Here is a 15,442-nt window from a genome sequence, read left to right as displayed (position 1 = left end):
TGTTAACTTTACTTTATCTAATTTGCTTATTGTCTAGTTTTAAAGATAGATTGCAAATAAAGAAATAAATGTATATTAAAAAAAAAAAAAAAAGTGCAACGGAGGTCTTGAAGATTTTGCTGTTTGCCGGAATTGTATATGCTGAAGAATACTTTTTGAGGGATTATGATAGGGGGAAGCATGGTACAATGAATTCAAGGTAGGGCAGAACTACCATATGATTTCAATTTTTTTATTTTTCTGGCTTAATATGTCAACTTCATTTTTTTATGTGTGCGCATTTTTTTTTCAATAATAAACAAATTGTTCAGAAAATATTCAAACTCTGGTGTTTTCAAAATGCTTATTGCAACGTATGCATCGACAAAGTCTACAGTTTTTGTGGTGAAATAAACCATAAGAGATGTATAGAACATGATTTTGAAAAGAAATTTTGATCTTTCATTCAGTTTTCGCGGTTTTAAATTATTTATTCAAAGTCAATGCAACAAGTTTTTTGCTTTTTTATTGTTTTTATAGTGATTCTGTCATTACAAGCCAAACAGGTTGACCTCTATACTTGCAATTTTTTCAAAGCTAGCCTACCTTTTATTCATTGTACCATGGGGGGAAGTGTGTTTTTTATGACTATTTTTTGAGCCACTATCGAAATAGAAAGTGAATTTCCACATCTTAAAAATATGACGGACTTTCAATAGTGGATTTATTACGGTCATTTTCTAGATACTGTCAAAAAAATATACATAATTTATGAGACTATCAGAACTGAAAGCGTGGATTTAAAAAAAAATATATATATCCCATCTTCACAACAGATCTTGTACTGGTAGAAATAATGGGATGTGTGAAATATAAAGAGAAGTGGATGCTTATTTGGGATTTAATGATCGTTTTTGGTTATTCAAAATATTGACCCTTTGTGGGGGAGGTACCAGAAGGAATGGTCCGATCTCTACCATCTTTATAACAGAATATAATCTGATGTTAACTTCGCATTTTATGAGCTTCGTGGATATTCAAAATTGTTTACCCTCTTAGGGGGAGGTACCAGTAGGAGTGGACCGATATATTCCATTTTCACACCAGACCATGTAATAATAAAACTATTGTGTTGTGTGTAATTTGAAGACAATCGGACTTTTACTTCACATATTATTAGAGTTGTAGTTATTCCAAATTTTGATCCTTTGTAGGAAAGTATTTAATGGAGTGGACCGATATTGTCCATTTTTGAACCTGACCTAGCACTAATGCAAATATAGTATCATACATGTTTGGGAAATTCTATCTTTTGTGGAGGAAGTATCAAGAGGAGTGACCGATATTGCCCATCTCCGAGCACGATCTAAGTTTGATACTAATATCAGGATGTACCAAGTTTGGACTTTCGAGAGTTCTCGTGCACACCATCCTGCCAGACAGACAGACGGACATCGCTAGATCGCCTCCAAATGTCCTGAAATGGATTTGGTCTAAAGAGACCTAGGGTCTTAAGCCATCATTTCGATGGGCCACCTTTTGTTCGTATCAAATGATATTTACCCTCTCTAGACATATGGCTGAGGGTATAAAAACTAAGGTCTTTCATCCATAGGGGGGGATTTCATGGATTATTAAAAAATATTTTTTGAGAGACTATCGGAGCTAAAGGCATGGATTTTTAAAAATCATGTTTTGAGAGACTATCGGAGCTAAAGGCAGGGTTTTTTAAAAATCATGTTTTGAGAGACTATCGAAGTTGAATGCGTGGACTTTTAAACATTATTTTTTAAGGGCTATCAAAGTTGAAGTCTTGTATTTAAAAAAAAATATATATATTTTTTTTATGAGACTTTCTAAACTGCAGTTGTGAATTTTCCAAAGGGGCTGAAGGAGCTGAAGTCATTTTTGGAGGGACAATCACTCTTATTATCTTTATTTATTTATCTCTTAATTATTTATTTATTTTTTTTGTGGATTTATCTGTGCTGAGGGAGTGAATTTTTGAAAAATACTTTTATGGGATAATTTGGCTTAAGTAGTAGATTTTTCAGAGCAAAAAGCGTAATTTCAAAGAAATTTTTTAGTGGGAATATCTGAGATAATGGCATGACTTTCTCGGACAATTTTTTTTATCAAAGCTAAGAGAGTGTATTCTCTAAATGGTTTGCTGGTACTTTCAAAACTTTGAGAGAAATTTTTAGATAAAATTATATTGAGGGAGTATCGAGGCTCAAAGCGAGTATAAAGGGCTCCCCACCGTTTAAAAATATTTTATGTATTTCTCTTCTTTTTTATAATTAATATTTTGTCTGAAGGAGTCTTATTTGCTATCCAAAAAGATTTTCTAAAATCTCGTCATTCTCAATGAAACCTTTTAAACCTTTCCTTTATTTTCGTTTCTTCTAGGTTATATGGTTACAGAAAATCTTTTTTTTTTTTTTTTGCCTGCAACAGAACTAATAACTTACTATAATCTGTCTACAAAAGAACTTCTAAGGGCTTCATCTCAATATTCCTACAGTTATTTGAAATCCTCTAAAATTCTCTAAAATTTGTAGACAAGAGAATTTTAATTTTTTTTTTTCTTTTTAAATGACTATATAATGATTTTCTGTTCAAAGAAGACCATTTAAAAGCTTCTTGTGGTAGAAGAACTTTTTAGAAATTAGAGTTTTCTTCAGACGACATTTTTTGAAATTCAATTCTCTCCATCTAGTTTAGTTCTTTGGGAGGTGTTTTAAATAGAATACATTTCAAATATGATATTTCTATAAAAAAGCATTTTGAAAATTTTTCTCCAAAGTCATAGCCTGTCAACATATACGTCTTGTTGGTGTTATTTCCACTGAAAATCGTATATTTTCCATACAAGGCTTGTAAAGTTTTTTTTTTCTCCCATATAAGCTGTTTAAAGGTCTCTATTTATTCCAATGGTCAATTATTTTGAAACACATTTATTTCAAAGAGTTTTTACAGAATACCTTCTTTTTGCTTTCTAAAGACGATTACATGCAGGTCTTTTGTCGTAAAACAAGAGCCACATTGAAGGCCTCCGTCAAGAGGGTATTTGTACTTCATGTATTATCTAATTAGGTATACCTATTTTAGAGAAAGTAGAGAATGAGACCCACTACCCAATAAAATTTAATCATGAAGCGATTTTGGCAAAAACACGGAAAAATAGACAACAGTGTTATATTATTAAAAAAAATAGGTTTTGAAGGAATGTACGAATGCTAAAAATTAAATGTTCATCTTCTACCTATTGGTTTTATGGTATCTCTGAAAGTAAAACAAAAGACTTAGGAAACAGACATGAAATTTCTAACTGGGAAACTTCCTTTAATTATAATTGTTTCTTTTTACTCAAGTAGCCATTTTTATATTCTATGCCCCGTCATGTTACTGCTATGTTCCCAAACCAAACGAAATTGGACATAATAATCCAAGTTGTGAGCAAAAAAAAAAACACAAAATTTTTGTAGGTGAAATAACTTTATTTAAATGTGTTGAGAAACCAGAAACCAATAGCAGCAACAAAAAAGCTCCCAAAAATTATGCATTTTTGCGAGTTAGTTCTTTTGTTGTTAATTTTTCCTTTTCAATATTTTCAACAACATTTGCTGCTGGTTTGGTTGTACTGCAAGCCCATACCTAGCGATAGCGATCACTGACTATACGACAACAACCAAAATAATTCTTTGTCTGGCATTATTTTTGTTCGTAGGCCAAGCAACACGAGTGAGTCGCGGTTGGTCAATGTATGTCTACGACAAGATCGCTGGGGTTGTTGGATTTTTTTTCTTCTGACTCTCTGGCAGCAATTTTAATTGAAAAAAATATATATTTTTATACACCAAAAACAACAATAAAAAATAAAAAAAAACGTAATAACCAAAAAATTACAAATACGTGGTCAGTGGGAAAAATTGTTAGGCAAAAGTTCAAATTATTTAACAATAAGAATTGTTGGCCATTGTCGGACAAGAAGGAGATCTTAGTACGCTTTTAACCCTTTGACAGCTGAAGTTTGAATAAAAGTTTTCAAAAAAAAAAAAATACGGCGGATATACTAATAACACATACGCATCGGGGTCCTAAGGTGAGATAAGTAAGGCCAAAATTGGAGATTTTTTTGGCGGAAGTGGTTGCAGACAAAGGCTGAGATTTTTCAATTAAAATTCCAAAATACCGTTTTTTTGTATTCCAATCCGTTTCTTAATTTATAAAGTATATTTCCGGTGAGTGTAAAGTCTCATATATGAGAATTTTTGTAGAATATTCATACTGATCTCTCTCTGAAACCATCAAGTCACCTCAAGGGTTAAACTTTAACCTGACTTCGTTGAAAACAACCATATTCACTAAACATGTAATTATGCCATGTCGAAGCAAAAGTCAAAATGTTAATTATGCCCATTTAAGGTTTTTCACTTCTTCGTTCTCCATTCCGCCATTAAGGTGTTATTTAAGTTGTTAAACGTTGTTATTGTTTATTGCGCATTTTGTTTTAATAATTTAATTTTAGTTTTAAGTTTTGTTTCTATTTTTTTCATATTCTAATGAATTTGGTATTCTTTTTGTTGCCTTGTTTCGTTACAGGTGTCAGCTAATGACCCGGATTGCGGTGTAAATGCCATGGTTACATACACAATGGGTCCACTGTCGAGACCAATTAACGAATTTGAAGTCCGTCCAGCGTCTGGTGAAATTTGTATTTCTGGCGATTTGGATTATGAAAAGAAGAGTGTCTATGAATTTCCCGTTGTGGCCACCGATAGAGGTATGTTTGAGAAAAATATATTTTTAAAATAAATAAATATGATATAATATAAAAATTTGATTATGCCTTGACAATATACACCGAACTTCGTAATTTTCCTATAAAGGGTCCCTTACTTCCCTTCTCTCGGTTCCCGTCTCTCGGAAAACTAAAGATGTAACATTACAGACAATAAAGCCCGAAAAATATCTAACGTCTGCAGCATATCTTAAAATGATGGGGTATCTTTTTTGGAACGTGGATTTTGTACAGAAGATTATTTCAAGTACCAATAACGTGGTTTTTTTAAAGAATATTTTTTAAGGACCATCAGACCAAATAACTTGGATTTTTTCTCTATATTTTCATGGAATAAAAAACCGTCAAAGGTGGATTTTTTTATAAATATTTTAAGGACTTACGGATCGGCAAATGTTAATTTCTTAAAAATGTTTTTAAAGGCTTACTGGACCCCGAGCTTGTATTTTTTAAAGTATCATTTTTTCAAGGACCATAAGAGCAATGACCCTGGATTTTTTGAAAAATATTCTCCAAGGATTATCAGACCCACAAAATGGATTTTTTATAAATATTTCCAAAGACTAGCGAAGCGAAAAATGTAGATTTTTGAGGAATATTTTTTAAGGACTAACAGACCGACAAATACGAATTTTTGAGGAATATTTTCAAGGACCCTTTTTGAAGTACCAATAACGTGGATTTCTTAAAGAATATTTTTTCAGGACCATCAGAGCAATTAACTTGGATTTTTTTTCTATATTTTCATGGAATAAAAAACCGTCAAAGGTGGATTTTTTATAAATATTTTTAAGGACTAAAGGATCGCCAAGTCTGAATTTCTTAAAATGTTTTTAAAAGCTTAATGGACCCCGAGGTTGTATTTTTTAAAGAATATTTTTTCAAGGTCTTACGGACCGTCAAAGTTTGATTTTTAAAGAATAATTTTTTTAAGGACCATGGGAGCAATAAACCTGGTTTTTTTGAAGAATATTCTCCAAGGGTTATCAGACCCAGAAAATGGATTTTTTATAAATATTTCCAATGACTAACGAACCGAAAAATGTAGATTTTTGAGGAATATTTTTTAAGGACTAACAGACCGACAAATATTGATTTTTGAGGAATATTTTCAAGGACCCTTTGACGAATAAATGTTGGCTTTGTATGATTTTTTTAAGGAATTTTTGGGAATATTTTTCAAAGCTTGCATTTTTTAAGTATAATTTTTAGGCATACATTCCAGGATATTTAGTTACACTTTCCAGGACCAAGCCACAAACAAATTTATATTTTAAAGAAAAATTTTCGCGGGCCTACAGGGTGATATGGAAAAAACTACAACCAACTTCAGACTACTGTAATTTCTAAGCCACTCGTCCGACAGCTGTTCAAAATTATTCCAGTGACAGCTCATTATATTGTTTACAAGCCTACAAAAGAATTTTGGTGACAATTTTCTAGAAAAAAAGTTATTCCTGATGGAATTCAAGTGTGATTTCTTTATATTTGCCTGGAAAATTACAATTGGCTATCGTTAGAGCACTCCAGCATTTGAATGTGAATAAATCTTTTGTGTCACTGGTAGCGTAGCCTGACGTCAAGGGAGTGGACGGAAGAAAACAGCAACATTAGCAGAAATGGCTCGAAAAGTAAAGAAGCGACTTGATCGAAACCCACGTCGCAGTGGCCGAAAAATGGCTATTGCTCATGAGCTGAACACACCGCATTATTCCACTCCGCACATATTGAAAAATGAGCTCGGGGAAAAGTCATTGGAATTCCAAAAAGTGCAAGAACTTGCACCGCAACAGAAAGAAAAGTGCTAAAGATTTGCTTCGCTTGGCCGAAAGTCGTGAACTGCCGAATTTGGTTATCTCTGATGAGAAAACATTCGCTGTCCAGCAGTTTGTAATCAAACAAAATGATCGTGTTTACTTGCCAAAGAGGTCAGCTGAAAATGTGCACCTTCGGTTGCCCACCAGAACTCAAGCGCCATGGTGGCTATGGTGATGGTGTGGGCCGCTATAACAGCCGATGGTCGCTCTCCGCTCGTATTAATCGACCGTGTCATCAGAATAAATGCCGAATATTATCGCGAAAATATTCTGGAGGGTTTATTAAAGCCTTTAGCCATTTGTCAGACCTTGGACATTCCAACAGGACTGCTTAGTGCACGCGTCACCCAAGATTGGTTACAAAATGAGGTCCCTCGCTTCATTTCCAGCGCACAATGGCCATCAAAATCTCCGGATACCAATCCGTTGGACTATTGTGTCTGGAGTGTTTTGGAAAGCATGGTTGACACTAAAATACACCGAAGTGTCGATCACCTCAAGCAAGCGCTTCGCCGGGAGTGAGCCAAAATACCGCAGAGCAACATTCAGGCAGCGTGTGACGGATTCATTGGCCGTTTGAAGGCCATAATCCGTGATAAATTCTATATTCTAAAATTTGATGCTATTTCCGACATTTTTTGCTTTCATTCAATAAAATTTAAAAAAAAAAAATGTAAAAATTATGGTGTTGACCTTCTTGCAGTTTTTTATCTCACCCTGTTTTTTTTTTATCTCACCCTGGTACTCTCACAAAAAAAAACAAGAAAATAGAATTGATCTACTGTCTTTAAATCAAAAACTCTCTCGTAAAAGACCCATGGGTCTCTGTAGACCCTGAGTATTGTCATAGCTGCACAAAAGACTAATATCTTCCCATACAATACTCATGGATCTTCTCATAGATGACCAATCGGTGATCTCATTGAAATTGGACTTCTTAGAAAAAATCAGTACCCTTTTGCACATATTACCAATATGACTCCTCTTAGTAGGGCCAGGGCACTTACAATATACGACCTTTGAAAGTTCGAATAAAAATACAATAGGTGTTCTTACAGAAGATCATGTACTTATGTCTACAACTATTGCCCAGACATAAAATGAAAAATATACTTTAACCATGGGCATAATTCGGCTGGAACTTGAAAATTATGGCTTTAGTAGTTTATGAGAAAATAATAGTAGAGATTCCTAATGATCCTTGGAAATTGCCCTTTAAAAATGTAGAAGAATATAGCGTTGACAAACTTTGCAAGCGAGTCCTCTTGCAAGATCCACGGTTATAGATCTGAAAGTTCTCGAAAAGGAACTTATAAAATGTACATTATTTTTCTTTGAAATCACTATAAAAATGTCCACGAAGTTAGCTTTGGCCACGACATGATCTGCAAAAAAAAAAAATAAAATATCAACTATTTGAGCTCTGATACATCTCCTCCGAAAAATACCCTAAATACCTAGAAAAAATATCCATTATTACATTTTCGCTATTATCGCTTAAAATTTGTCTCTAAATGTCTCCCAATATAGATAAGTTCTTATAAAAAATGAGAAAACTCAACGAGGACAGTTCTGGTAGTCTTTGAAAAAATTCTCACAAATATAAATGGTTATTCCAAAAATATTCCTGAAAAATGATTTTAGCACTTTCACAATTGCAGTTGAGAGAATACCAACTTTTCACAAGACGGAGGAATATTAGAAGATTTTTTTCTTGGAGATTTCTGATCCACAATATTCGAAATAAAGATGCATAACATTATATTTCCCTTACCTTCAGATATTTTGAAGATTTCTATTTTGTTCCCATTTTAAAAAAATAATTTTAATTCCTAATTCCAACGTTTTTCTCTTCTTCCCTTTTCAGGTGGTTTAAGTACAACATCCATTGTGAAAATTCAACTAACCGATATCAATGATAATCGCCCAACATTCTATCCAGCCCAGTATAAGGTCTCACTGCGTGATTCATCAGCATCATCGTCGTCATCATCTTCATCGCCATCATCATCGTCGTCATCATCTGCTGCAGCTGGCTCGGCAGCAGCCGCTGCCACCATGAATGCCCAGACACCGATTGTCACCGTTATGGCTACCGATCCGGATTCGGGACGTTTTGGTGCCCTCACCTATCGCATTGTTGGCGGCAACGATGTCGGCCTCTTTCGCATCGATCGTGCTACGGGTGAAATTTTTGTAAATCGCCCCAATATGTTATCGACGCGCACGCAATCTCAGCAACAACATGTGTTGAATGTATCGGCCAGCGATGGTGGCGGATTGAGGACACAACACGACGCACTGGTATATGCGAACATAATTGATGCCACGCAAAGACCACCAATATTTGAAAAATTACGTTATAATTTCTACGTAAAAGAGGATGTCATGCGTGGCACTGTTGTGGGTACAATACAGGCGACGAGCACAGATGCAGGTGAGTTGAAGAACAGCAAGAAAAAAACGGAAAAAAAATTAAAGGAAAGGAAAAAAATCGAATAAAAGCAAAATATAAGAATTTATTGTTGTTGAGGCCAAGGAGGCGTTGGGTTTTTATATTTTTGTTTTTTTTTTTTTTATTTCTGAAACGAAAAAGAGACACATAATATGATGAGCAGAATTTGTAGTGAAACAGCTAAGCATATTTTTCTTTTTTTATTTTTTTGGGATTTCTTCGTGGATTAAAATTGAAGTTCTTTGCAGAAATGGGAGATAAAAAAATGAGAAACAGGTGAACCCAGCACGGTAGTTACAAATACAACCAATAAATGTTCTCAGCTATGATTTGAACCTAAATCAACCTCAAGTAGAGAGATATTTTAATTATTTTCTTACACATTTTTTTCAGAAATTTGCTTCCATTAAATAGCTCCTCAACTCATTCATTTAATATGGAGAACAATTTTTATAAGAAATATTTATTGCTTATTTTTCTCAACCCACTGTGCACTCTTTTCTCATTTTTGTCCTTGTCAACATTTTAATGAGGTACATCATCATCATCTTCGACGACGTCGTCATCGCCTTAACGATCCTTTAGATAATAATGCTAAAGAGGGGATATTTTTTATTTCGCTTTTTTTCTTTGGTATTCATTTTTCTTTTTCAATTTAAACTCATTGAAGCAAAAAAAGGTATTCATTAATTCAATGATTTGGAAACAAATATCTGAACATTTGATTGACAGTATAGACAATTTTGTTTTGTGTTCTGTTTTTTTGTTTCTGTAGGCTCCTTCCAATAAGCGTTTGAGACCAAACCAAAAAAAAAGGAAAAACAATCTTATTTTGTTCCATATTAATAACGATTTTTTGTGGTTTGGGATTTAGCGAAAAGTGAAGATCCTTGGAGAGGTTTCATACGAAACTCAAGTGGCTTTTGAAGGAATTTTTGGGTTGTTTTGAAATCACTGGAAAACAAATCAAGAGAAACTTGAAAATCATTGCAAATTGTTTGATATGGGTTATCAAGAGGTTGTTTGTGTTCAGGTATTTTGAAAATGTTTCCTACAAGCCTAGATTCTATTGTCACAAAAATTCAAATATAAAATATCAATGTAAAAAATATAAAATAAATAAATTGTCAATAAAAAGTATTGATGATTGCTCTGATATGACTTAGTAAAATTTTAAATATTTGCTCAGGTAATCTTTGAAAAAATTATTTCAAGAAAACAGTCCTTGAATTAATATTATTAAAAGTCAGAATTACCGGTCTGGTACTTCACCGAAATATATTTCTATACCCTACGTAACACTTTGGTACAGAATATTATCTCCTGGCCATTTATTTGTAACGTAGAGAAGAAAACGAGACCCATGGTTAATTTTAAGCATCATCATAGAATCACCTTCTGAATCGATTTATCGACGTCCTTCCGTCTGTCTGTCCATGTATTTTTGGTAACAAAATACAGTTCGCATTTATTGTCCGATCGCGCTGAAATTTTGCACAAATCAAGGACGAACCCCATTGAAATTGAAGATAATCGGTCAATATTTATGTATAGCTATCATATATATCTTCATCCGATTTGTCTTTTATTGTCAACCAAATGTGCAATATTAGCCGAAACATGCGTAAAAGGAAGTATGTGGAATTTGGTGAAAATCGGTTCACATATAGCTATAGCTCCCACTTATATTATTCACCCGATTTTTTATCTTTGACCCTAATATGAACTCCATAACAACTATTCTCTTTCAATTGCACATTGATATATACGAAAGTCTTTGATAAATCTTCTACGAAGAAATCTTTGTAGACCTTGTAAGACATTGTTCGAAAAAAATTGATTAAAAAATCTGTTTTAAAATACGAGTTTGGTCCTCAAAAACGCGCCTCATTGAAATAACGGTTTTCAACTCTAGGTCTCTTTGGACCAAATCCGTTTCAGGACAATTGGGGTGTCCGTTCGTCCGTCTTTCTGGTGTGCACAATAACTCTCGAATTGGTCCAAAATTGGTGCACAATAATATTGTTATCAAACATAGATCTGGTTGGCAGATGGGCAATATCGGTTCACTTTTTCTGGTACCTCCAGTACAGAGGGTCAATATTTTCAAATAACATATTTTACTTTATGCAGTGCGAGTGCGAAAATTGACAACATCGGCGCACTCCCTCAAGTACCTCCCTCACAAGGGTTACAATTTTGGGATAATTATAACTCTTATAAACTGCGAAATAAGAGTCCGATATTTTCAATATTTCTGTCAACAAAAGATGTGGAGATACAATATATCGATCTATCGATCTAATATTGTTACCTCTCCCACAAGGGGTTAACATTTTTCAATAGCTGCATCACTCATAAAATGTGAAATAAGTATTCGAATCTTTTCAAATTTCACACATCCCAATATTTTCGCCAATCAAACTTAGATTTTGGTCTTTATGAAATAATGTCTATAAAACCGTGTTTGATCCTTGTCAAATAAATAAATGCTACGTTTGGTCCTTGAAGAACAAAAATATTTTTAAAAACCTACTTGTAATGGATTTTGCACAAAGAAAAATTATCTTTAGAGATCTGGGATAATAAAATCCAAGTTTGATTTAAAAAAGAAAAATATATTTTTTAAGATCCACGATCGGTCTCTGAATTTAACAAAATATCTTTTTAAATCGATGGTTCTTGAAATAATATTTTCAAAATTGGAAAAAAATTTTTTCGTTCCCTGAAGATTCGTGGCCTGTTGGTATTCAAAAAAAATCTGTAAAAATCCACGTTCAGAGGTGTTTTGGAAATCACATTTTATAAAAATAAACTCTTGGAGTTTTTTTTGGTCCTTGAAAAATATTCTTTAAGAAATCCACATTTCGTGGTCTGTTGATCCTAAAAATATATTCTTTGAAAAATTCACGTTTATTGGTCTGTGGGTCCTTGAGAAAATATTCTTGAAAAAATCCATGTTTTTTAGTCTGATGGTCCTTGAAAAATACTCTTTAAAAAACCACGTTCGATGGTTCTTGAAATAATATTTTAAAAATAAAAAAGTCCGTGGAATAATGTTTTGTTGGTCCTTGAAGATTCGTGGTCTGTTGGTACTCAAAAAAACCTGTAAAAATCCACGTTTATTGGTCTTTTGGTCCCAAAAACAAATCACATTCTACAAAAATACATTCTTAGAGGTTTTTTGGTCCTTGAAAAAATATTATTTAAAAAATTCACATTGGGTCTGTTGGACCTAAAAAAATGTTCTTTGAAAAATACGAGTTTATTGTAGGTCCTTGAAAAAATATTCTTTGAAAAATCCAAGTTTATTAGTCTGTTGGTCCTTGAAAGATATTCTTTAAAAATCCACGTTTAGTGATCTTTTGGTCCTTAAAAACTATTTTTTTCTAAACCACGTTCGTATGTCTGATGGTCCTTGAAAAACATTCCTTAAAAAGAATTCAAGGATTGTTGGTCTGATGGTCCTTAAAAAATATTGTTAAAAAATTCAGATTTGGTGGTATGTTGGTCCTTGAAAAAAATATTTTTTAAAAAACTACATTAAATTTCCCTGTGGGTCTTTGAAAAATTATTCTTTGAAAATCTACGATAATTTCCCTGTTTGTCCTTTAAAAATATTATTTAAAAAGACAAGTTAAATTCCCTGTTGGTCCTTCAAAAATTATGTTTATCCTTCAAAACAAAATCTTCAAAAATTTAAAATTTCCTCCTTGAAAAATATTCGTTAAAAACCACGTTTGTTGGCTTTTAAGTCCTTTCAAAAATTTGCTTTAAACATCTACGTTTCGCAATCACGATTGTCAATGAAGGTTTTTTTGCAGTCAAGAGTGGATCACGCTTTAAAGGTACTTGACTTAACACTCAACTGACTATCGACCTGTAAAGCCACTGGTCCTTTTTCGTCTGCTTCTTGATGCAAGAATCTTCTGGTGTAAACGCTGAAATTGCCATTAAGCTTATATGAGCGTTCATCGTTAGATTAGGGCAGAATACAGCAGTACCGGTATCTTCATCTGGGAACCGTCTATATATAAAGTCAGCAGTTTTAAAACTCTAAGATCTGCTTATCCTTGAAAAAATATTCTTTAAAAAATCCATATTTGTTCGGTTGGTCCTTCACAAAATATTCTTAAAAATCCACGTCTGTAAGCCTGTAAGTAGCTGGCAAAAATTAAAAATTCACATCTATTGGTTGTGGCCAGTTGGTGATTACAAAAATATTTTTAACATTAGATTTTGTTTTGTTGATCCTTGACAAAATTTCTTAAAAAACGATATTTATTGGTCTGTTGGTCCCTAACAAAATTTTCTTTACAAATCTATGTTCTGTGTACTGTTGTTCTTTAAAAAAATTATTTAAAATGTCACCTCTATTTCTCTGTTGATCGTTGGAGATATATTCCTTAAGACTTCACATTTTGCAGTGTACGGGTCTTTGAAAAATGTTGTGATCCATTGAAAGTCCTCATTGATTGGTTTAAAATTCCCGGAGAAACTATGTTTCTAAAAATACACCTTTAGTGTTCTGAAGAGAACAAATGAAAATCCACTTTGAAGTCACTGTAAAAAAAACTCAATGTCCATGTGTCGGAATGGTTTAAATAGTCTTCCAAAAATGTTTTAATATTTATATCATGGATACTGGTTCTTTTGATAGCCTTTGAAAAAAATATTTTTCAAAAATGCACATTCCTATGCCGATTATTGAAATAGCCTTCTTTGGAAATCAGAAATGCTGCCTTGATTATTCTAGAAGAATATTTTGAAAATATACTGTCATATGGTCTGATAGGCACAGAAACCTCAGCAAAACTCGGAATTATAGCTGTAAATGTCATTAAATATATAAGCAAAAATGATACTTAGTATTTATTTATTCTATTCATAATTTTCAATTTTGTTATGGTCTATTGTCTAATTTCTTTCTTATATTTTTAGTTAATCGCAATGCCGTCCATTACTCCATCTATGCTGGCAATAATGAGGGATATTTTACAATCGATGAAAATTCTGGCAATATACGAGTGGCCAATCCCTTGGATCGGGAAATGAAGTCCCATGTGCTGTTAAATATACAGGCGACCATGAGTCATACTTCGCATCAAGGATATACGCAAGTAAGTATGGAGAAATGTCCGAAAAAAGAAGAAATAATAATAATTCAATCCTAAAAAGATGTAAAGGAATATCTAAATTTCAAAAATTGTCAATAGCTACAGCTTTAACAAAACTTGACAATTCCAAAACAAGCATTTCGTCAAAATATTCCATTCTATTCTTCAATTCTCCATTTTATTTACAATTTTCGTCTCTTTCTCCTCCCCCTTCCAGGTCAATATTATAATCGAAGATGTTAATGACAATGCACCCGAATTCGAAACGAATATCATACGCATCTCAGTTCCTGAAAATTTCGAATTGGGCAAACCTTTGTATGCCGCTTATGCTAATGACAGGGATTCTGGTAAAAATGCTGAAATCTCATATATATTGACAATGTTAACAACGACAGACACTTTCAACAATGTCACGATGTCTTCAGCCAAGACGACAGCAGCCACGGCCACAACAGGCCCCGGTGGAGCATCTTCTCAGGCGAATGCATCATTGCAGCCACAAAATAATCAAGGTACTGGCTTAAAAACTGTACTGGGTACAGCTTCGAGTCAGACATCTGCATATGGCGGTTCTACGGCTGGAATTGGAGGTGGTAGTGGTGGTGGCGGTGGCAGTGGTACTGGCGATAGTGTCAGTGGCAGCAGCAGCAGCAGCAGTGGTAGTAGTGGCAGTGGCATTGGTTCTAAGTTACAAAATCTTTTTGCTATCGATGCACGTTCGGGCCACCTAACATTGTCACGACACTTGGATTACGAAACTTCACAGAGACATACGTTAATTGTCACTGCCATGGACGCTGGGCAGCCACGTTTATCAAGCAATTTAACCATTGTCGTGGAAGTACAGGATGTCAATGATAATCCGCCAGAATTTGAACGTAATGAGTACCATGTAAAAGTGTTGGAATCAATGCCAGTTAATTCACAGGTAAGAGAACTCAGGCAAATGCACTCAGAGATATACACACACACACACAACTGGCTGGTTGCAAAATACAACAACAAAACAACAGAAGCATTTCAATCTTATAAACATTTTAACAGACAGTTGCAAAAACAAAAAAACGAAAACAAAAAATAAACAAAGTCGTTCAAATTTCCTTGTAACCACCAGACCAGAGGCTGGAGTCTGGCCAAACACAAACAAAAGACTTAAGACACAAACTTGTTTGGAGGGGTTTTTTTGCCATCCGCAACTATTTTATTTTTGACGTTAATTTAATTTGGAATAGTTTTTGGATTTTTTTGGCCTGCCATCATGCCATTG

At 33.7% G+C, this 15,442-nt stretch overlaps 1 protein-coding gene across 1 annotated transcript in view; it reads left to right on the top strand.

Annotated features, from left to right (window-relative positions):
* Positions 1–15,442, top strand: part of LOC101889189 (protein dachsous) — a 472,944-nt gene that overhangs the window by 364,868 nt on the left and 92,634 nt on the right. The window contains exons 3-6 of the mRNA XM_059121118.1: positions 4,585–4,765; positions 8,468–9,037; positions 13,997–14,175; positions 14,390–15,103. Coding sequence (XP_058977101.1) covers positions 4,585–4,765; positions 8,468–9,037; positions 13,997–14,175; positions 14,390–15,103 — 1,644 coding nt within the window. The remainder of the gene's footprint in view (positions 1–4,584; positions 4,766–8,467; positions 9,038–13,996; positions 14,176–14,389; positions 15,104–15,442) is intronic.

The sequence above is a fragment of the Musca domestica genome, unplaced genomic scaffold, assembly GCF_030504385.1.
Source record: "Musca domestica strain aabys unplaced genomic scaffold, Musca_domestica.polishedcontigs.V.1.1 19, whole genome shotgun sequence".
NCBI classification, from domain to species: Eukaryota; Metazoa; Arthropoda; class Insecta; order Diptera; family Muscidae; genus Musca; species Musca domestica.
Note: the sequence above shows the minus strand (reverse complement) of the source record. Positions and strands in the feature narration are given on the sequence as shown.